Genomic DNA, 25,001 nt, shown 5'->3' on the forward strand with positions numbered 1-25,001 from the left:
GACAAGATAGAAGAGGAATTATTCGTATATTCTAGTATTACACATTGAAAATGATGAAAAGGATAGAACATCAGTGTGAAGGAAGGAAGGAAGGCCCACATGCTCCTCACTCCGTTCGTTTGTACGATCAAATGGAACATACGACCCCAAATATCGGCCTGTCCGACATTTCAATGAACGTATTCTCCTTCCTGACCGTAATAGTTCATAATTTTTTATAAGTAATTTTAATTGTGATTCTCATTTGCAATGATCTGTTAAGCTTGTTTTTTTAGAGGATTCGTGCCTTGCATTTTTCTGCCAAGTTTCGTTTTTTCCTGTTATTAAGAAGCACATCTTATTCATATTAAATTGTTTTAACTCATATAAACAATCTCTCTTTTTTATTTCGTCTTTGATCGTACTCTTCTGTATTTCTTAACAATATCTCATTCTTATTTCATTCATTTATAAAAAGGCAACTCTATGAAGTTTTAAGGTTTTTGGTGTATTGAGCAATAATGGGAAGATAAATTTCAAAAGAAGATGTATTTAAAAAAAATACCAAGATAAAAAAAAGGCTATCGGAAGAAAAGTATACAATAGAGACGAGTACACAATCCTATGACATGTGGTGAAAATAATTCTGATACTTGCTTTTTGTAGTATTGTCTTGTTTCAGTTTCTCCAATATTAATTCCAATTCATTCGAAAAACGTCATGAATAAAAACAAAACAAGCATTTAATGAATAAATGTAACGTATCCGGCAGAACTTTATAAAAAAACGTCCCATGGCTAACAGTATTACCATCACCACGACCACCACTGCTACTTCAACTCCCACTACTACTACTACTACCCTTCTCTACTACTGGTATAGAGAACAGATGGTACAGTGAACTAACATGTACAGCTTACCATTGAAGAATTAGACCATATAGCTCGATCCGTTTAGTCTCATTTGAGAACGCCCCCTATCGTCAGAGTCAGCAGCCTAACATGTTACCCTATGGAATTTTACCCCCCAAAATCGTTAAAATTTCATTTTTTGTTTAAACGAAAAGCACATCCACCCGACGTACGTTATCACTAGCTCTTTCATTGGAGCCCTCATGTCTCATTGACTTTTGAAAGTTCACCCACCATAATTTGATCAAAATAGGTTGCAAGCTCGCAATTGCCTTTATAACACATGTAAAACAAGTCGAACTTTGGACTCAGTTTGCAAAGCGAATGTAAGGTTTTAGGTCAAGCACATGAAGGATAAGAAGTATGAATTATAATAGATCAGTTCTGATCGGTTTATTATGTCCATTTCAACCAACCCCCCACCGTAATTTTTCCATTTAGTATAAGGCAAGCATTTTGCCGAGGTAAGCAAAAACATGAATATTCATGATCGCCATGGACTATTCGATTATTTACAGAGGGGTGCAATTGTGCACCACATCAAACTCCCCTACTTTAAGTCAAGTATTTCATTGTATTATGTAGTTTGGTAGGTTTATTTTACTAACTGTTTAATTATCAGATATCAATGATAGTTTAAAGATATGGAAAATGTTCTTGTATTTTATATTTAGCGAAGCAATCTCACATACAAATTTACTACCAAGTGTCGTCTAATCCGCCGATTGTCGTCTGCTATATACGTCCAGCGAGCGAAAATGAGACAACCGGAGCAACATGTGCGAGATTGATTATGGGAAAGAAGTAGAACGATAGAACAAATACAGTCGAACCTGTGTTAGCGGCTACCTGTCTACAACGACCAGCATTTGTGCCTCCCTTGAGTGGTCGCTATAGACAGGTTTTACTGTAGCAGTTTTTATCAGACAATCTGAGAGAGGGGAAGACAGAGGATGTGCATGTTTGTGTGTGTGTGTGTTACAGAAAAGATGTATGGTCTTTGTTTTTAAATTGTTTCAATACAGAAGAAAAAGAGCAGATGTCGAATCTGAAGGTTGCAAGACAATAGTGAGAAAGAATCATAATTGAAAAAAGGGAGTTGAAAGATCGATAACGAAAACGTTTTATTCATTATGCAGCAGACACAAATAGTTAATTTACATTTTACTTCTTCGATTTTGTTTGTAATCAATACACTAAAATATTCAGCGCTATTGTAATAACATGATAAGTTTTTAAACTTAAACAACAAAGAGAATACAGATTAATACGACAAAACAACAAAGAGAATACAGATTAATACGACATGTAAAACACCATCAATAGATTCTTAAAATAATCCCCCCCCCCCCCCCCATCGAAAAATATATGTTACAAATGAACCGAATCGTAAACATTAAGGTATGAATAACCATCATTACATTTGGTAAACGAAAATACCAATTTTTACAAACGTATCATCTCTTTCAAATAGCCTGAAATGGAATATTGACAAATGAAAAAAATAATATGAACCCAGGACAGAATGTTCAACCGATATCGTTAAGGTATCGTGGTCTAGTGGATATGTCACCGGACTGTGGATAACATGATTCACGGTTCGAGTCCCATCGGCACTAATGTCCTGTGCCAAGACATTAAAGATACTATGTCCCTTTTGCAACCATTTTATTTTTTACCCCAATTTATTGAATGATTTTGACAATGATTTATTCCTAATAGATCTAGATAATAGTATACATTCTCAGATTTTATTGAATGACGATTGGGGAGTGTGTGTTTTGCGTGACTGCTAAAGCATGTGTGTGCCACAATGCTAATCAACTAGGGGACCTACGTCCTTAAGTCATAACTGACAGTAATGGGGATTAACACCTCATAAAAGGGCACTAATATAGCATATCGACACGGTTTTGATCCTGGGGGCTCACAGTAACGAGGTCATTGCTTAGCCAATGAATCATTACTGTACGCAGCGGGCGCTAGGGTACATCGACGCCCCCACAAAAAAAAAATGCAATAAATTTTCAATAATTTATTGCATTTTGCCCGACCCCCAACATAAACAAATCTTCTATGTGGGCATACCTTGAACCAAAATGCACGGCCCTACAAAGGAATATTTCCTGTTGGAGACTGGGGGAAAGTGCAATGAATTATTGAAAATTTATTGCATTTTCTTTTTTTCTTTTTATTTGTGGGGGCGTCGACGCATGTAAAATGGCAACTGTCAGGAATACTTCCCGGGGTGTGGAGCGTGTACACTATCATGTGCGGCTTAGCAATTGACTCCAATGACTGAGGTCACAATAATTATAACGTTTAGCGCTTAGAAAATAGTATTAAGCGCCTTAAAAATATGACTATTATTACTATTATTCGTGAATTAGCACGACCTTTTAGGCGTCGATTCATTCAAGACTTCTCAAAGTTCTTTTTTAAACATGTCCTCAAAGATATCGTCGCTATACTGCATTGAAATAAGAGGCGCAAATCAGGTCCCTGGCACATGCTTTTATCTATAAGTATATACAAAATACAAAATCATAGTACAAAAAGCTTATTAATACACGTACGTGTTCTATTTTTGCAAGGTAAACATTATAGCATTAGATATAATAATGCAAACAATGATGGTAATGATGATGACATTAATGATGACGACGACGGCGATAATGACAATGACAATAACAAATACAATGATAATAAGATAATGATAATGATAATAACGTAATAATGGTATTAAAGATAACAACAATCACAATAATATCATTAAAGGGATAGTTGAGTTCTGTTGCAGAGGGCGCTACACAAAATATTTTTTTGTTGTTAGATAATGAAAAACTGACTGTCAAATTTGAGAGAACATACAGTTTAAATGACAGAATCATCTTTGTTTGATCAAAATTGGTTCAGAGACGGCTGAAATATCCATAAATATAACGATTTCTAATACTTGTGTACCACCACAAATATTAAATAATTTGAACCAGCCGTCGAAAGCCGTTGGAAAAACAAAATAGCGCCTTTTACGTTGAATTTCAGTCAACGCCGAAGTTGGCTTATTTGTTGGATTTTTCGTGTTGGTTATATTACGCACAACCAGCCGGCCAATGTATTGTTATTATTCATTCATTCATTAATTAATGGTCACCATATTTTATTTTAAGTGGAGCTGAATTGGTATAATCGTATTGGCTAAATTTCACATATTTTGGGTGTCTAAAATTACCTTCATAGCAATTTCAGGACTAAAAGGGCACTAGAAATGTCATAGATAAGAATGAGAGCAATAACCATGCACTTTGAAGGCATTTGCGATCTAAAAACATAACTCAACTATCCATTTGATGATAAAGATAATAGTGGTAATAACACAATTTTCCACCCCCCCCCCCCCCCCTCCCCTAAGTCTATATTTACAGAGATTCGTGTATGTTGTATAATTTATAATTGTTTTTCGTTGTATTTTGCTTGTTATACCCCTTAGAGACTTCTCTTGAAAGCGCTTTATAAGCACCGTTTAATTCATATTATCTTATTCTAATTAGGAAGACTTGGTTGGGGTGTAGCTGGGTTATTTTTGTAAACAATTCACATCACCCCGACACGATGCAAACATTCTAGAGAGGAAGATCATTCTCGCCATTCTCCTTGTCCGTATAGCTTGGGTTATTTATAGCAACAGCGCCCTCAAAAGCCGCATTGGTATACTCTTGTCGTTGACCTGAAACGATAAGAACACACGTATATAGAGAACCATGTTTAACGTGCTCATTCTTAACAAAAAGATGTATCTATTTTGTTGGTGTACACTATTTCGGACAAAATTAATATACAGTGGTAAATAAAGATATTGTTGTCAACATTTTTCGTTTCTTTCTCATTGGGATTTCCATTTCCTTGATCATCTTCTTCGGTTTGTTTGTTTTGGGTTATTACGTGAGAGAAACCGATAGTTATAATACTGAACATGAGTAAACTTTCATCTCTCAATGTTTTCAAATCCAATTTAAAAACTTATTTGTTCAATTGACAGATCTCATTTTGTAGAATTTAGTAAAAAAAAATATTAAAAAAAGGAGCTCTTAACCAGCGCAGCTGAATATATTTTGTATAAAACTGCGCTATATAAATGTATTATTATTATTATTATTATACGAGCCTTTGTCAAGGATATAGATTAACAAATTTCAAACACGTATGGTAATCATATCCACCACACGCCTGAGGTGTTCATGGCACTCAAATATTACACCAAGCTCTATACTAGGGTACCGTGTCCAATTAACACATGGCTTAAGAGTTCTCAACTTGACAAATGAATTTTAGTGCTACGTCGGGTCTCGAACCATGACCTTCAGGCATCCAGTCAAGTGTTCTGGCCACTCACTTATGCGACACCCCCTACTCTTCACCTCTTACGTACACCTCTCCAGTACAAATAATGGTCGAAAAAGCATCACAAAGCCATGAGTTTAGGTATCAAGCGGCAATTTAACCATGGCGTGTTTTTTAAATATTATTTTAATGCCTTCATTATGTCTGTATGTAAAAAAAAACTACCTTTTTAACAATGCTCGACATGAGGAAATATGGCACTTTTTGATAGTCGGACTCTTGTCATATTTTCCGTTTTTGCCTCAGAATAGAAGTTCTTTATAGATTACGCAATACAAATACCTACTATCATTATTTCCTTCTGCATATAAAAACACATAACTCATTTAATACGTGTGGGACGCAGTTGCCATTCAATTACACGTTATTTAAAAAGTCCACGCCTTACTGTTCCAAATCTAAACGAGTCTTAAAGCCCATCTGCACTAGTTTAGCCAGAAGGGATTAGACCTCCCTGCAAGGCCACTGTCAGGTGTTTTTCTCATCAAAATAGCTCTCAATTAACATTAAAAAAGGGGACCATGTGGGACCACTTAGGCATTGTTTGCTATATAGAGGGTGCAAGCAAGTAGCTATAAGTAGTGCAGTAGGGCTTTAAGGATTTCATCACTTGTAAATGACTATCTGAAGAAAAATATATGACAAACTCACCGATCGGGTGTCCATTGCCATTGTTGGTTTGATTGGATTCCCACCCGCTGCCGTAGCTCTCGAGGGGGTAGGCCGGTTCACCATGCTTTGGTACATCCAGACCTGTACAACAAAAAGGAGGCATAATTATTAGAGACATATGCTGTGATCCAAGGGTTAGCGATAGAGGGTTGAGGGAAGTAGGTGTCCTCAAATGAGAACATGTTTTGGGCGTTGTTGTTCTGTTTTTTGATGCATGTATTCAGTTTATTTTATTATTTGCATATTTTAGTGTAGATAATATTAATCATATTTCTTGTCGCCACATTAAGTAGGCGTAATCGAACACCTCCTCCCCTCCCTCTCAGAAGGTACAAATACACCCTGTTGCCAGCACATATTAGGGATAACGAAAATGCCAAAGTGGAAACGTTCACCCATAAACCTATTGCTACAAATATTTCGTCATATTTTTATTTCATTTCTTAGTTAAGGGATTCTAGAAATTTTTAAATGTAAATTTTCTTCTACTCTACTTTAAGTACTAAGTACTTTTAAACAAAATGAGTGGGAAATATATTATGACGACCCAGTTATAAGTATATATATGTTTTATGTATGTTCCAGTTGAATTTATATAAAACATTACATAGACATGGACCAGAAACACGTTAACCCTAAAAAGGCTGGGTTATTTGAGGTCTTAGTACGGCCGGGGGGGGGGGGCATTATGGCCCCCCTCAAGATCTCGGCCGTGAAACCACCGATCTCCGCGAAAATTTGCACGCATGTCAAGTGAAGTGTATAGAATACTATGATAATTTCAATTTTTTGAAAAATTCACTCATTTTTTTACCCATAAATCATATATTATTCATATTTAAGCATTATTTTCACTACATATATACATTAGACCATTTGGAATAATAATACGCCAACAAAATTTGGAAGAGCCAGCTTATTCCTTATGTTTTCTCTTGTTTTGATAATTTCTTATGTATTCCCAATAAACAAAATCACGTGAAAATCACGTCAATATCAAGGTATCGACTTGAGGAGAGTTACGTTCTTCAAACACCGGACATTTACGTAAATGTGTTTATACGTTTTTTGCATTAGGTAACTTAAAACACACGTACACTAAATCACGCAATTGTCACTGCAATATCACCATTATAATAACGTGATTATCCCTACCTTGGAGACCATGGTTTGTAAACCTAATACTTCCGTGTTTGTTTGGTTATGAAATTACATCTTCATACACGAAATTATCGCGTCACAGAAACACGTGAAGCGTTATGATAGTTTTAGTCAAAATATCTGCGTGAAATTCACGTGAATATTACGAGGCTGACTTGAGATGAATCATGTTCTTCATTCACGTGAAATTTACGTCGAAGAGGAAGTATGTTACTGTAACCCGCGTTCAACCCAATAATTACGCAAATGTTACACAATAAATGAACCAAAATAATGACGTTCTCATCCCGTTTCTGAACATCGTGTCTTGGATCTTCCATTATAACGTCCAGGCGCGCCGGAAGCAGTTTGGGATTAGAGGGGGTTGGGTGGGGGGGGGGGTGCAAACATCCCAGAAGAGAAAGCTAGTTGCAACTGGTCCAGTTGATGAACCATTTAATGCCAACCGGTAACCCTGGAAATTGAAATGGGCTAAATGATCCAGTTGATCCAGGTCAGTTATAATTCAACTGGTCTAGCTGAGCCATTAGAACCATTTGGTAAAACTTCCAACCAGTTGAACAGCAACAATAATTCAATACTGGTACGTCTGTATTTCCAATGTAAGGGCATTGGTAATAAGTAGACTTACATAATTGAATTAATCGAAAAAAAATCGTATACTTGTACTTTATTGAAATTATTTTAGTTCACAGTTAATGTTTCCCTTATTCATGTTTAACTATGTATACGAAGTAGCGAAATGTCCTAATAACTGGTAATTTATATTTGTAGTATTTTCGAAATGAATTGCAAATAACTAAATCATCAGTAATTAAGAAATATGCTGTAAATTCAGATAAATTGTTTAAAAAACATAGATCTGCACGCACCCCATATTCAATATGCAAATGAATTGGTGTCAGCTGGGTCAACTCGAAATATGCCAACGCTCAGTCATCAACTGGTGCAACTGGAAATATGCACACTCCAGTTATCAACTGGTGCAATGAAAATATGCCAACAGTCAGTTATCAACTGGTGAACATAGAAATATGCCAACAGTCACGGGATTATCACCACGGAACTTAAATGGTAACTGTGAAACCATCAAGACACCCAAGAATAACTCATTTTCACACATGGAAAACACGGAATAACCAGCTTATATTAATAATCCGTTTGAGTCACGCGATCATCACCGCGGAACTGCTGGCAACTTTGACTACGATTTAAATAGGTGTTTTAAGACACCTAATCATGACTAATTGTTCACACCTAAAAGTCACGTATGCCCAGCTTAGATTAATAATAATAATAATAATAATAATAATAATAATAATAATAATAATAATAATAGCCTAATAGTCCACTCCAAATTTTATTAAACCGAAACGGAAATTCTTTTTGCCCAATTGATCGTGAGCCCGGCAGCCACTGAGCAGCGCCAGATCGACGTTGCTCTATCCCTTATTGTTGAACGCCAAACAGGGTAGCAACAACTCCCATCTTTTAACGTCTTTTGGTATGACGCGGCCGGGGTTCGAACCCACGACCTCCCGGTTGTGAGGCGGACGCTCTACTGACTGAGCCAGTAATAATTAATTAATTAATTAATTAATAATCCGTTTGAGTCACGAGATCATCACCGCGGAACTTATGGCAACTTTGACTTCCATTTAAATAGGTGTTTTAATACACCTAATAATGACTAATTTTTCACACCTAAATATCACGGATTCACAGCTTAGATTAGTAATCAGTTTTAACTACGTGATCATCACCAAGAAAGTTATGGTAACTTTGAAACCATTTAAATAGGTGTTTGAAGACACCTAATAATGACTAATTTTTCACACCTAAAAGTCACGTATGACAAGCTTAGATCAATAATCCGTTTGAGTCACGAGATCATCACCGCGGAACTTATGGCAACTTTGACTACCATTTAAAAAGGTGTTTTAAAACACTTAATAATTACTAATTTTCACACCTACATATCACGTTTTCACAGCTTAGATTAGTTATCAGCTTGAGCCACGTGATCATAACCAAGAAATTTATGGTAACTTTGAAACCTTTTAAAGAGGTGTGTAAGACACCTCAGAATTACTAGTTGAATATAACCAGAGATTCACGGACAGAACAATAAGACGATTAGCCGGTGTAAGTAACGTGATTATTACTATCAACCTTGGATAACCTGTGAAACCAATCAAAAAAAGTGCTTACAAGACCAAATAATTACGTATTTATCGCCACCATCGGTTAACTGACAAAAAACTCGTTGCTTGGTCAAGTGGTTTTTTGGTCATAAACACTTGATTTACAGAGGTAAGTGGAATCACGTTACTCCAGTCGCGTGATAAACTGGTGGTTTTTAGGTTGGATGAAAACGTGAACAGGAGTAGCCTTTTTGTTTAAATGAAGGCACGTGTCGATAACGTTTAAATATAGTTCAAAAGGCACTATACTTTAAAATCACTTAAAATACACTCCCAAAAGAGGTTACTTTTTGGTGTTCTGTTTATTGGGTTTCACTGTTTTTTTAACTTATGTATTTTATTGTTTTTGTTATTTTATTTCATTTCTAACTACAATTCAACTATTTTGACTACCAAAACAACCACCTAAACATCAAACAAGACCCAATAACCAATGTTTGATCTATTTTTGGAAAAATGACTTTCCCATATGTTTTGTACACAAATGACGAAATTGAGCGATTTTCGGGCTGACATGCACGTGACCTTGTAACTGTAGCTCCGATTTTCAAAAAAAATTGTTTTAAAAGATGCGCAAGACTCTAAAGAAAAAATTCAGTGAGCGGCGGGGCGCCATCCATATGTTCTCGAACAATAAGAAAAATCGTGGAGGGGGGGGGGCATAATGACAAAGCAATAAGTAATGCATGCAGACTGGATTCCAAGTACGTAGTTTATTCATTGTAAACAGGTTAATGTATAACTCGTTACTAAGTCCCTAGGAAAGCGACATCAATCTATTTGAATATGCTATTAATTCAAAACTGGTTTTATATTCATTGGAAATGGAGGACCGAAGATCCAAAATATATCGCAAAATACAAGTAAAATAATTAAGATCATTATCGTTAACCCGTTTTATTCCCCTTTCTTTTTCACTGCCTTTACTGCTAACTGTCTTTACGTACCTTTCAGCTCCATCTCTGGGGTAACACGGAGGACACCACAAGCTTGCATGAGACCAAAGAGGACAAGAGAGAGAACCGAGGTCCAAACTACGATGACAAAGACTCCAAGAAGGTTCCATCCAAAGGACTAGGGAACAATAAAGAGGAAGAAAGTACTACTACAACATGGTGACACAATATTGAGTCTTGTATTGAAGAATGAAGAACAAAAATTGTCCCTATATGTATGACTTTGAAGGTTATTACGCTGGTATAATTATCATGTGCTCCCTCAATCATACTGAGTAAAGGGCAAAGGAAAGGAGGGAGGGATAAAGAGAGAGAGAGAGAGAGAGAGAGAGATGAAGTAAAGAGAGAGAAAGAGAGAGAAAGTGTATGAGAGGAAGAGAGAAAGAATGAGAGGAAGAAAGAAAGAAAGAGCAAGACACGGAGATAAAGAGAGACGATGAATGAAAAAAAGAGAAGAGAGCGAGGGAGAGGGGGGGGGGGTGGGAAAGAGAGAGATTATAGTGTATATACAATTTAATATGCAAAGTCCAGGGAAGTTCTAGTTCAAATTATGGTACAAGAGGTAACGTGAAAAGTACAATAACCCAGAGAGTGTATTTTTGAAGGATGGTATGAAGAATAGAAATAATGAGATATTTTTAATAACAATTTTAAGTTCAACTTTGTTTCACTAATGCGAACCATATCTAATATATAAAATATTTACAATTACACTAGAATGCATAGTATAAACTAAGTAGAATAATGGAAATAAGTTCATGTGTAAACGCCTTTAAAGAACGAAATCAAATGCGAAAATGGTAGTTAGAAGAAAAAAGCCGTGGACTTCCCAACAAACTTAGAGCGCTTCAGTTTATAATACATGACAAAAACAATTAAAAATATTTAAATATGAAGATAATGAAATCTCATGGGTATTTGTACCAACAGTGAGAGGAGGAGAATGAGAAGAAGAGAAGAGAAAGAGAACATATATGACCAGCAACAAATGCATCTATGTTTCATGGTTTGTTTTTGTTTTACTCTGAATACCAGGTACCAGTCTTACAATTTGTATTTCATAGAGTAATCGGTCTTATTAATAATCAATCTTAAAGATCAACCTTATTACTGGTAATGCGATTGCATTGTGAAAGAAAAGGTGTGGAAAGGATCAGAAACAGTTGATCATGTAGCATGTAAGTATTGGTGTGCACTGCAAGGTTCTGGAGTCATCAAAATCATAATAAATTTGACCGAGTCTTGGTAAAGTAACAAGCACTCACATAGAAAGCTATATATGGGACAACACACATGGTGTCGGGGCTAGTACTACCTTGATTTCCTTGTCTTTCTATGCTCATTACTCAGCCAGTATACATTTTCTTTCAAAATTGTTTGGCACATGTCATTTATTTGTAATCTTGAACATTCAGTGTAAGTTTCGTTTGATTCTGTGAGAATTAATTTTTTTTTTACCAGTACTGGAGTTTATCTTTAATTTGTATAGGTTTTCTGTTTCATCGTTACTATTTGTATATAACTTTTCCAGATTTTCAACAATTAATTTTATCTGTATAATTATATTGATGATTGTAGTAAGACAAGATTTGTATCAACTGTTTACATGTCCAATCTACCTCATTGCTGCAAACAATGTTGTTTATTAAATGTAACCATTATCTATTCTATTGTTATTGTTTTATTTTAGTTATACGACATAGGACCTACCTGCCAAGAGGTTGCAGAGAAAGTAAAAACGACGCCGTCGTTCATGTCGAAGAGGGGCGCGGCTAATACTCCCCAGATACCGCCTCCAAGGTGAACTGCAAAGAATGATTGACATTATGAAAACACTAGATAAACATGCAAAGCTTTAAGCGGGACTGACTACTTATCGCTAATTGTGGCCTCTGTATAGCTAACAATGCCTAAGCGGTACCCGTTGGTTCCCCAATGATCCTCTTTTCTTATGTTAATTAAGAGCTGATTTTGATGACATAACCACCTGCCAGTGACCACGCTTGATGGTTTAATCACTCCTTGCCAAACTAGTGCGGACGGGCTTTAAAATAAGTGGGTAGTGCCCCGCCCCCCCCCCCCCCACCCCGGGGTCGGAATGACCGCATGCGTGTTACCAAAATGTCCGGAAAAGGGGTACTTTTCGTGCGACAAAGTCCGGCCCGAGAATTGTAAAAAAAGGGGTGTATTTGACTTTTCACCCGGAGATTTCTTTAAAAAGGGGGTGTTTTTCTTTTTTTTTCTCTCAATTCTTTGGACTCCTGAGAAATTGTTCCGAATTTAGGGGGGTATATTGAGCATTTTTCCGTATTTAGGGGGGTCTCCAAGGCAGGAAAAGCCCGCAAAAAGCCCGCGAAAGGGGGGGTTCGGAAATGTTGGCAGTCCTCAGATAGGGGGTGCTTTCAAAAAGAGGGAACGAGCATACGCGTACCCTAAATAACATTGAGTGGGGGGGGGGGGGGCGGGGTAGTGCCTCCACCCGTCAGGAAATAAAATATAAACCTCGGTGCGTATAGATTGTTTGTTCAACTTCAAAATATTTCAATTTCTTTTGAAAAGATGGAAATTATAAATAACCCTTCAAAAATCTAGTTGAAAGTATATAATATTTTTCATACAAAACAACGAAGAAAAAAAAGAAAAAAATTCCACCTGGGATGCCAAAGATGAATTATTAAATGTTAACTTAATTTAATGTTTGAGGGTACATTTTTCAAAATCCTCTTAGGATCAACGAGTTAAAGGGCATTCCTAAAATAAGTGTTTAATAGATTCGATTTCTTCTGACGTTTTGACTTTTATTATTGACCCAGTCACTTGATTTGATTACTATTTGCAGTGAATATTCTCCACTCCCTGGTTAGTCCAGAATGTGGCCTATTTAATTTTGATCTCCACCACACCAACGCTGCCTCCCCCTACTTACTTGCTACCAGCCGATGATGGCGTGATCATTATGGCGAATTTGGCGAGCATTTTGTTGATAACGCCATCTTCGACGGTTTGAATCAAGTGTGTAGGGAATATAATTATAAAGGAACGGGCAGATTCTGGACTACTCCCTGGTGAGCTTTCCCGCCAGTAGCTTTTTTACGGGCGCGCATTATTATGATAACCCAATCACATCTACCTAATTTGTATCTTTCCGAGTATTTAGCTCCTGAGTGGAAGGGAGCAACGTAGATATAAAAAAAAAATAGCTTGCTTGCGTTCGAACCCACGACCTTTGCATTCCAAGTCAAATGATCAAACCACTCTATTACGACGCCTATGCACGTTTGAATGTCCTTGCATGGCGCATTGGTAATAACGCCTCGTTTGCAAGAGGCTTAAAGGCGCGTGGTAGTGGGCTCGCATGGGGAATTTGACACCATTCGGGTGTTTCCCAAATAATATGTGTTGTCATTCACCAGGATAAGCCTTCAATTTTATGACCAACCGGTATTAAAGGGAGTGGTTCGTCAGTTTCCATGTGCAGAAGGCCATAATTCGCTAATACCAGACTTGGTAGAAATACCATTAATGGGAGTACAAATCTGCACACAGCAAACCCGTAGGCCAGGCAAGAATTACCCCCTAATCTCTCGGAGTAGTCGGAGAGTCTTCGGGTGACGAGGGAAAAGCAAAGCATTACATAAGGTATAATGGTCATAACACTGAAGGCTAGCTCTGGTGATTGACAACACCTGTTATTGGGTAAACACCCGAACGGTGTCGAATTCCCCATGAGAGCTGACTTCTATGTGTCTTAAGTAATGCTCTGCATTTTCGACAAATCGCCCCAACACTTAACTTATGCCCATGGAAAAATCATTATCTTACATTTCCCTCACCCGAAGACTCTCTGAAAGACTTGAGGGTATTTCTTAATTGGACTACGGGTTCGCTGTGGGCTAGATTTATATACCCATTAATGTTACTTCCACTAAGTCTGCTGTCAGTGAACTATGACCTACCGCATATTTAAACTGACGACAATCTCCTTTTAAACTAACCTGCAACAGCATCCAGAGGATCATCGACCTTGACAGCAACCATCAGAGCACTCCACATCATATAGGTAGCACCGGCTACAGCGCCAATGATCGCTGCTCCCCATGGGTAGACGGCATCACAGCCAGCACAAATAGCAACCTTCAAAAGGGGTGCAAGCGAATACGGTAACAGTATTTAGGGTCAGGTACATGGTATTTTTGCCTATGCATTTCCGAAGTATTGAAAGCTATTAGTATACACAAGGCTTGTGCAGATATGAGGCAGAATACCGCCCTCAGTGTTGTAAAATGAACGAGTGACAATTGCGCGCAACAACCGTCCTCCGAATATTCACAGAGCTCCCTGTTATGAGATACAGACCTGCAGAGATGTGACGCTTATTTACATCATCATAAAATAAAAGCCGTGGTTTTGCTGTGTCATATCTGAACGAAGCCTAAACTGGTTTCTCTACTTTATTCTTGGTAACGTAAGTGGCCAAATACCTTGGACTTGCCGTTATACTTATACATTAAAGAAGCCGCGTTATTCAGAACTTTTACAATTTGAACGATGTTTCCACAGTATGGCCACTACTGCTTTATGCAAGGGCGATTGCGCCAAATAAATCGAACACAGGGAGCAGTTCATTAAATTGTTTGGCCAAAGGGTAATTTTGTAACGATGGTTCAATAAAGGCCATCAGAGTAAAAACAAATGCTTTTAATTGTGAATAAATCAATTTACTATCATTGCAGTCGTTAAAGAAACGAATAAGAATAGGCCGTTCTAGCGTAACAACGAAATGGCGGTGAAATAACTATAACTACAGAAGGAATTTTGAAGCAATATTGACGATGTAATCTTCATTTTTTTCACTTGCGTTGTAGATAAAACTTTCAATTCATGTTGATCCTAGACAGAGTAAAAAGAGACCGTTTCATAATTCATGTTAACATTTTTTTTCTTCTTCAAATAAGTCTTTATTCAGTTTTAATCAAAGCATAAAATGGTATAATTAGGCAAATGTAGATGGATACATACGTTTGACAAACATAATGTACAATGACAAACTGAACAAGATTATATAGTATTTAAATAGGTTGGATGTGCTTCCATCTATCTCCTTGCCGCAGTAAAGATTATTTTGTTCAACTTGACTATTAAATTTTAATATTTGAATAGATGGAAATAATAGCGATGTTGAATACTCACCATTCCAGTCAGCCCACCATTAATGGTGGTCAGGAGCGACCAGTAGCTTCCGCTGAAACCAATCTTCCGGATCACCATGGCAACCAAAGCAGCACAAGCCCCAGAGATGATGGTGTTAATGATAGCGAGTGAGACTGTTGTCCCGTCTCCTTCGACCGAGATGCTAGCTTGGGAGCCGCCATTGAAGGCGAAGAAGCCGAAGAAGAGAACGAAGCCGCCCAGAGCAACCATCTTAATTCAAGAAATAATGATAATGATAATAGTAATAGGTATTTTTATAGTGCCGTCTATCTAGATAATTCTATTCCGAGGCGCATTTATTATTACCCCGGCTTTCGCCTAGCTGCCGTTTATACAGCGCTCCAGCATTTCAAGGAATGAATTCCTGCCAGGTACCCATTTACATCACCTGGGTTGAGTGTGGCACATGTAGATCAATGTCTTGCCAAGGACATTAGTGCCACGGCGGGACTCGAACCGCGGACCTTGCGATCGACAGTCCGGCTACGTATCCACTCGACCACGACACCTCAACAATTTAAATATCATTTAGCTTTATTCAACCGATCATTTAAGGCGTCTTTTTGTTTCGGGGTAGTTGGAGGTAGTTTCATTATCCCGTGGCACTATAATTTTCTACAAAATTATGGCTCTTGTGAAGGACCACAGAATCAAAATACTAAAAAGATAATTCGTTCAAGATGCTCGGTTACCTGGCAAATGGAAGAAAGAGGCAGCGAGATAAAGAGAGATTTGAATAGATAGAAGAAAATGGAACAGAAAGAAATGAAGGGAAGAAAAAGCCAGTGAAGTGTATTCATATTGTTAACTCTAATAAGGGGATGGGTAGGGACTACATTAAAATGTAGATATGTAGTGTATGCCTACTCATCTGCGAGGACTAAACATGTTACAAGAAGATATTGAAATGGCTTGAGAGGAAGGATGCGGGCCCGGAAAGAAATAATCTGCAAGAAACTACACTGTTATGATTATTATGACTAGAGAGGGGGATTAGACATTTAAGTTAAGGAGAGTCATACAGAATGGGAAAGAAACAAAATTATGTCAGTTTAAGAAAATCAATTGGCACACTGATCAATGAATGACAATGACTCACCGGGACTGTGTGACCTGAAATCACTTTAGACTTGCCATTCTCGTCATAGCGTCCGATACGTGGTCCTAGGATGGCGGCTCCGACCAAAGCTGCTGTTCCTCCGACACAGTGGACAACACCGCTACCTGCAAAGTCCTGTGGGGATGAGGTTAAAAATTTGGCGGGATATTGAAAACAATGGCGGGAAATCAAACGTTTGACATGCAGTGTAGAGCAGGCGCGTACGCAGGATTTTTTCAAGGGGGGGGGGGGGGGGTTAACATTTATAAATCGGGCCGAAAATTTCGCAACGACTCAGCCAGCCGCTGAATAAGCGGCAGGGGGGGGGGGGTGGGTAAGAGGACACATTTTTTTTTTTTTTTTGTCTCGAAAAAAAAAAAAAAAAAAAAATCCAAAAGGGGGGGGGGGGGTTTTAGAGAAATTTAGGGGGGGGGGGGTTTACACACAAAAAATTACCAAAGGGGGGGTTTAACCCCCAAACACCCCCCCCCCCCCCCCCCCCCCCTGTATACGCGCCTGGTGTAGAGTGCACTTGGACGTATAGAATATTTGCCTTGAAAATATTATTTAACTGGTCCTATATAACATGACAGCTCCGCCTTTATAGAGCTGCTTTCTACACAAAATAATGTACAGCACCATTACCTGCACAATCCTATAATAATGATAGTATACTAGCTTTGCGTCAAATCCATTTGAAATCAAACCTTAAGGTGCACTTGTCAAACAAAAACAAACACAAAAGAGAGATCACATGCATACAAGCATCTGCATTATAAACAAAGAAACAGAAGCAAGATAGGGCATAATGAATGAGCCCCCATCAAATCAAACGTGGTTTCATCAATCAAGGTGATTCATGCGTCTGAATGCAACTACTGGAGAAGATTACAAAACACAATAGAATACAAAAATACCTACACAGTGACGATAAAAATGTATATTTTGGGGGGTTTCTACTGAGGTTGAAATTCCAACCGTATGAAATTTGTTTAGCATTCGAATGGTAATCAATTAAGATTTTAATGTCGTAATATTGGCATGGCAACTAACCTGGTAGCCGATTCCAGACGGCCCGTTGGCAAGCCAACCATCACTAGACCACGCCCAGTGAACCACAATCGGATAGATGAATCCTGGAGAAACGACAAAAATAATTCTTGTAAAAGAAAACTACCATTGCTTGTTTTTTTATTATCGATTTTACTTTCTACTCTTCTTTGATAAAGTATCCAGGGGCATATGGGACGCTTGCCACCACCGCCCCCCCCCCCCCCACACCCACGGTCTTAATTAGGAATTGAACTAGGTTCGGGGAGAATATATTTTCAGACAACAGATAGGCTGATTTTACATTCCTTCTTTAGGATTTGTGTTGTTGTTCCTGTTGTGTTGTTTTCTTCTTTCTTCCCTTCTTTTTCCCGACATGCAACCGTCACATTCTTCATATGAAAATCCAATTTCATGTTTCATTTTATATCAGATTGTAGTAAGCTCTTTTAAAATCCTTTTGAGCAAGTTTAAACATCTAAGGACCTTTATAGATTTGGTTTTGTTGGTGATAATTTATGTTCGTTTTGTAAGCAGGAAATAGAAACATACAAACATTTATTTTTATCTTGCGGGAGCGTTCAAAGTATATGGCAGGCTTTAATACAACTTTTTGAGTTAGATGAAATTAAAGATTTAGAATGGCGAGATATATTTGTTGGGTTGGTAGGTAGTTCATATAGAATAAAAATGTGTAATACTATCATTTTCATGGTGAAGTATATTACAATTATGTCAATATCCGGGGGGGGGGAGTACTAACTTTAGAAAAGATTTTTAAAAAGCCTTTTTAAGTATAGGGATGAGGAAAAGAAAATAGCAATTAAAATGGGAAAGCTGGGATCACATTTCTTAAAGGTAAAGACCAGTTATGGTCATGCGATTGCATTGTGAAAGAAACGTTGTGGAATCGATCAAAAAAGGTTGATCATCTAGCATCTAGCATCTGCAAGGTTCTGGAATCATCAAAATGATAAGAAATTTGGCCCATTCTTATTATAGTTACAAGCAATATACACAGAAAGATGTATATGGGACTACCCTATATCTCTCACAGACCATGAGAGAAACAAATTTACCAAATATATGAATTAGTAGGCGGTTTCCCGGCAAATTTTTTATCATCATGTATTAGTCAAAACATATTCTTTCACATGATTGGTAATGAGAGCTTCCATTTCATTTTTTGAAATTGGGGCGTTTCCAATACTGGTCTTTACCTTTAAAGTGGGAGCAGCTTAAGATTAATTAAGATTTGTTTTCTTCTCCACCGTGAGCCTGTTAAAAGCGTAACTCTATTTTGCGGCCTGGATAACTTATTTAGTATATTTTTCTTGAGTTGAGAATGTTGGCAGACATCCACTGAGTGAGTAGTGTGTGTGTGTGGGGGGGTGGGTGGGCGGGTGAGTATGTGTGTGGGTGGATGAGTATGTTTGTGTGATGGAGGGTGAGTATGTTTGTGTGATGGAGGGTGAGTATGTTTGTGTGATGGAGGGGGCAGGGAGGGAGCAGGGAGGGGGCAGGATTGTTCCAGTAAAATTACCTCCAGGTTTGTTTAAGTTTTTTTTTGTAATATATAAGTGAATAACATTTACAATTGACATATTATGTTTAGGTACTTATACGTTTACTTTGTTGCTAAGTTATATTATACTGCAAATAAGTTTGTGTTTAATTATGTTTATGTAAAAGCATCAATACTGAACACGTTTATTTTATTCAATTGTATGTTATGGTTTGTATTACTCATTTGGAGAAATAAAACAAAATTGTTTTAAAAAAAATTATTTAAAAAAAAAAGTGTGTGTGTGTGTGTGTGTGTGTGTGTATGGGGTGGGGGCGGGCGGGAGGTAGTTGTTTGAGAGGCTTGGGGTTCTTGCGTTCATTTTCTACATGCGCTTCGTGATTGTTTATAGGGGGCTTGAAGAATTGGAGGGGTTTGTTGCGCCCCCCCCCCCCTCCCCTATAAAAAAAAAGTCCCTCTCGAACCCCTCCCGACAATGACACTCACCAGTGATGGCAGTGGAATAGATGAAGTAGGCTATGAACTCCGTACGTTCCGCCATCGCTCCCGAGACGATGGTGGCCGCCGTGGCAGCAAACACGAACTGGAAGAAGAAATGCGAGTAGAGACACGACGGCAGGCTCTCGAAGAAAAAATACCGGTAACCGATGAAAGGATTTGACTCTTTTCCGAATGCGAAGGCGTAGCCAATGGCCCAGTATACCACCGCCCCAATACCTGGAAAGATGGAGAGATTGGATGTGAGCAATTTTGTTCTATTGGTGAGTATTCTCAATTATATTAACTTTATATTAAATAACATTATCATTCATCATTAATATTGTTGCCTCTTTTGTTGATGTTACCATTTTTATCATTACTATTATCTTTATTGAACATTGTTCTAATTATCATGACACTTATCATCATCATAATCATCACCATCATTATGAACATAATGTTCTGGATTTTTTCATTCGAATTATGTCGTTTTATTATTAGATATTAATTGGTTAGTTGGTTTGTGTTACCAAACTGCTAAGATATAGCATAATATGCTTGTTTATGCTACGGTCACAAAGGTTCGTACGAACGATAATTTCGTAGGAATCTCCCTGTTTTTCCGTTGTTTTCCCGAATTCCTATTGTCTGTAAATCGTTCGTACGGCGTTCGTACGGCGTTCGTAGCAGTCCGTAATGGCATTTGTGACCGAGGCTTAAGCTACGGTCACAAAGGTTCGTACGAACGATGCGTTCGTACGAATCTCCCTGTTTTCCATGGTCTTCCCGAATTTCCATGGTCTGAAAATTGTTCGTACGGCGTTCGTAGCAGTTCGTAATGGCATTTGTGACCGAAGCTTTAGTTAACAACATGGGGACCGAATGATTTACGTTCTCTCCAAGGGACTTGGTAATGAGAACTAATGCCTTACCTAAAGGCACTAGTACATTACTTGGTTTTGAACCCGGGACTTCCCGGTTACGAGAACACTGCATGCTCTACCACTGAGCCATGATCCATCACACTTTTTTGTATTAAAGGGATCCGGTAACTTTGTCTTGGATCCTTTAGAAATAATCCTTGATTTAGCTCATGCTGCAATGATAATTATAAACCTTTAGGTCAGTCAGGAACGCCATAACTTGTACAAGTCGATCGCTTGTCTGATTATCAAGATATTAATGATTGGAATTACAAATTTTGAAAACCGTTCGCCGAACGGTTTTTATAACACTACAGTCTATTGGGGAAAACGAGTATGGTAAAACCAGTCACTCAAAGATATTTACTTTTTTGAGACACTTCTTGATCATTTTGAAGCGCGATTTTTTAGGGCTTCAATATTACACCATATCACAGACACTGGTAACATGTAGGACCGTGTATCCCAGATTTAACATTGTTAAACGATCCATTTAATGAAATCGTGGAGATGAAACTTGGTGTTAACAAAATATGCTTATATCAAGGATGATTCAAAATGTTACGTACCATTTTATGTTTATTGATAATACAAATCTAACAATTTATGAAAATACATACTTATCTTGTAATTTTGAAATAGCTCACACTTTTGTGTGCACGAATAAAAAATAATTTGTACAACATATAGGCCTATCTCATCAGCATTTTGAAAATGCGAATCGTGTAAGGCCCTAACCCAGTATTTAGAATATGCATGAATTATAATTATGATTTATTTATTTAGTTATTTAATTCTTTTTTTTGGGGGGGGGGGATACGGTACTTACAAACATCGAGCAGGTTTTTGAGAAGAATGTTGGTTGTATTTTTGGCGCGCACTGATCCAGCTTCGAGGAAGGCAAACCCCATCTGCATCACTTGAAGTTTGAGGAAAAAATTATGTAAAGATAAAAATAGTCATTACGAATGTGATATTAATAAATGAGGGCATCGTCTCACGAAACCTTTCTAAAGTACAAGTTCACGACATCCCATTCAAACACGTGTTCATTGTATGAGATCTCGGCGAACGTGTACTTCGGACAATTTTGTGAAACGCTGCCCTGATGCATGTACGGGAATGAAAAGGGTAAATAATTACAGGGATAGATAGCAAGACATTATTCAACTTATGCCACTTTCGACCAAGGTGTATAAGTATAGGGCTATTTTGTTTTGTCGTTTCCACCCTGCGGATTTATCTGATATACGGCACATAATCATCCATTCCACATTGATTTATAAATGTATGTACACACTTTTATTCATATATTCATTTATTCATCCATTCATTCAGTTTGATACTTTACTTTTGCTTGCTGTTTGATTTTGTATGTTTTTTTTTTTTACTTTTGGGTTGTTTGTTTCATTCCATTTATTTGATTGTCTACTGAATGGGTAATTGTTTGTAAATATACACGATAAGAAAAAAGGTGCAAAAAAGGGGTGCAAAATAAAAGTTTGCATATTGCATACATATTCATGATTCCTTTACACGTGTTCACATAAAAATACATTTATCATGATTTGTTAAGCAACTTATGACAATGCACATCAATTTTGTGATTTGTATTTTCCTTCGGCAATCATTAAACAAATAGATTATTTTGTCTGAACATGTTACAATTACATTCACGTTTTAGCAATAGATATATTGATTATATGATTATTAACCGAGAAACTACGTGCATGTTTAATATGTATTTGTGTACGAGCAAATTTCACGAGTATTCCTCGAGTATGGGTGCAGGATTGCACCTTTTAAAGGGTGCATGCAGGATTGAACCCCTAAAAGGTGCTGCTATTGCATCGGTTTGTACCCCTAATGGAGCAGGATTGAACCATTCAGGGGACTAACATGTCTCCTAAAAGGTGCAGTCTGGCACCCTTTTAAAGGGTGCAGGATTTAACCCCTAAATTGTGCTGCCAGTGTTGCATCGGTTTGCACCCCTAAAGGTGCATACTTTCACCATTTTTTCTTAGTGTGTATAGTAAATAAATTCATTAATGAAATCAATAAAACACTAGCACAAATGTGTTATAATAAACGGTCTGTACACTTTTGGATCAAAATGTGGCTAGCACTCCATCCTATCCTTGGACATACCCTGTACATTAACATGCTTATATAGACGCGAAAGGCTGTTCTGTTGTGTATGGTTCACTAGGCATATGGGCAGTCTACTTCGAGCTTCAAAGTTGCTTTCAGTAATCTATTCTTGAGAACTTCAATATGATTCGCTGGACCGAATCTAGTTGTAGAGATATAGACACTAGTCATGTCATTTGAAGCTTTGAAAAGAAACCCTACGAGCGACATTGCGCAACCCCTTCAATTTCAAAAGATTCTTGAATCTCTTCCTCTATGTCCCCATTTCAATCCAAAAATCTATTTCTCTGTGTGCGTCTCTCTGCTCTTTCTCTTTCTATCTCTCACTTTTTCCCTTTCCCTCTCTCTTCTACTTCTTTCCTTTTCCTGTTCTCTTCTGCCTTTTTTTAATTTCATCTCTCTCTCTCTCTCTCTCTCTCTCTCTCTCTCTTTTTTTTTCTCTACCTATCTATTCACTATCTTCCTTCGATGCTGGGGGATCAATACTTACAAAAGATGATACATGACATAACAATCAGAAAGAAATGATCAGCATCTGTCGCTGTGCAGGCAGTGTCTCCTGTGCTGTTATCCATCTTGTTTGTGTGTACACTTCAGTCAGTGCAAGTCTGTAAAAGAAATAGAAAGCAGTAAATTCACAAATTTTCTAATAACATTTATTTCTTCTTGTTATTATTATCATCCTTCTTATCATTATTATTATCATTATTATTATTATTATCATTATTATCATTTTATCATCATTATTATTATTATTGTTATTATTATCATTATTATCATTATTATTATTATTATTATTATTATTATTATTATTATCGTTGATAATACTAATTATAATGATAATATCAATTATAAAATAACAATATTATTATCATCATTAACCTTATCATTATCATCATTATCTATAGTGTATATCGTTACTACTAGTATAGTAATTAAAGTGTTAATATTACTATCATAGTTGGTGCTGTTGTTGTTACTGTTGTTATTATCATTACTCGAAATGGGCTTACACTAGTTGGTAAATTGCAAGATATAAATTAATCAATTAATAATTGAATAAATACAAAGTCGATATAAATATTATTCAAGTATACGTTTTCACGTTGTTTGCTCGCAGAGTTAGGCATGTGAATTTTGAAATAAGCAAACAATCGGAATAACTTTTAGATGTCGTTATGAATTATATTTACACATTCATAATGAATAGTATATACGATACATAACATAAGTAATATTGTTATACTAACATCACCTTAAATCGTACTTTAGCGAAGGACACGTAGGCCTAATAGCACAGGAAAAACCCAATTTACAGGTATCACTTTGCATTATAATGTCGTTTGCCAATAGACCCAACATAAAAATACACCATGAAGAACACATTGTTATACAAAAATATTTATAAAAGCGTTAACGTATTTTATCATAAAGTGGTATATTTAGGCCCTATAAATGTTTTTTGTTTAATAATATGTTTAAACATATATATATGTATATAAGTAGCTGAGTACAGACTGTGTCAAATCGGTTTCTTAGTGAGCATGGTCTCGGATATATATTGACGTTTTGATGAGCAATATATTCAGTCGAGTACCAACAAGTAGAATTAAGACTTTAAAGACCTGCCGATCATGCGAGATAAAGGATCGAGAGACTGAAATGGAAAGGCAGCTATGATCGAGAAATAAATTCGCAGAAATAACTTACAGAATATTGAATAACCCGGTTTGGAAGAAGCTCAACAAACCATCAGTTGTCGCATCAATTAACTCCTGTTGGAGACAAAATATATCACCCGGAGATCGAGCTGGTGATGAAACTGTGGATCGTAGTTTTTCTTCGATGTCGGCTTACAACGGAGACGATATCGACCGGGGCGCCTTATGCGTATAATAAATAAAGGCGGGGCTATTCCTTCACAGAGTGCTCTTGTTATACAGGCGGTGAATTTGTACACAAAGTGCACTGCCACTGGTTATGGTTGTGGGGTAGTAACTTCTTGTATTACGTTGCATTCACTCTCTAATAATAGGCCTAAAGAAACCTCAAAATACCTCCAAAATCGGGACTCTTTTTACAAAATGCATTGTAGCGATGATACGCTTGATTGAGAACTCGCCGGTCGGATCGATGCGGTCATTTTGGACACAATAAGGAGTAGAAGAATGTAGATAAATCGCCTATAATGACCGTACCTTGATAGCAACAAAGTGAGGCAAATCCTAAAGTCCTTTTTTCAAACCTCAGTTGAAGCGATTAAACTTTTGACCATTTT

General features: G+C 37.2%; 1 protein-coding gene across 1 annotated transcript; it reads right to left on the reverse strand.

Annotated features, from left to right (window-relative positions):
• Positions 1 to 4,279: 4,279 nt before the first annotated feature.
• LOC576657 (putative ammonium transporter 1) lies at positions 4,280 to 24,685 on the reverse strand. The gene is made up of 12 exons (XM_030989216.1): positions 24,434 to 24,685; positions 23,214 to 23,331; positions 21,402 to 21,491; positions 19,656 to 19,886; positions 17,648 to 17,730; positions 16,595 to 16,729; positions 15,475 to 15,705; positions 14,280 to 14,418; positions 11,995 to 12,089; positions 10,276 to 10,402; positions 5,943 to 6,044; positions 4,280 to 4,617 (listed from the first exon to the last, which is right to left on the reverse strand). Exons 2-12 carry the CDS (start codon positions 23,296 to 23,298, stop codon positions 4,514 to 4,516), a joined length of 1,422 nt encoding a protein of 473 aa, XP_030845076.1. The 5' UTR covers positions 23,299 to 23,331; positions 24,434 to 24,685; the 3' UTR covers positions 4,280 to 4,513.
• Positions 24,686 to 25,001: the final 316 nt, after the last annotated feature.

Source organism: Strongylocentrotus purpuratus, unplaced genomic scaffold, assembly GCF_000002235.5.
Source record: "Strongylocentrotus purpuratus isolate Spur 01 unplaced genomic scaffold, Spur_5.0 spur5_scaffold_18, whole genome shotgun sequence".
Lineage (NCBI taxonomy): Eukaryota > Metazoa > Echinodermata > Echinoidea > Camarodonta > Strongylocentrotidae > Strongylocentrotus > Strongylocentrotus purpuratus.

Excerpts from the sequence above, each read along its gene's own strand:
- LOC576657 (XM_030989216.1), bottom strand. The coding sequence starts at position 23,298 with ATGGATAACAGCACAGGAGACACTGCCTGCACAGCGACAGATGCTGAT. Across the intron at positions 17,731-19,655 it reads CTATTCCACTGCCATCACTG|GATTCATCTATCCGATTGTG; the intron begins GTGAGTGTCATT and ends TCGTTTCTCCAG. Across the intron at positions 10,403-11,994 it reads TCTCTGCAACCTCTTGGCAG|TCCTTTGGATGGAACCTTCT; the intron begins GTAGGTCCTATG and ends ATTGTTCCCTAG.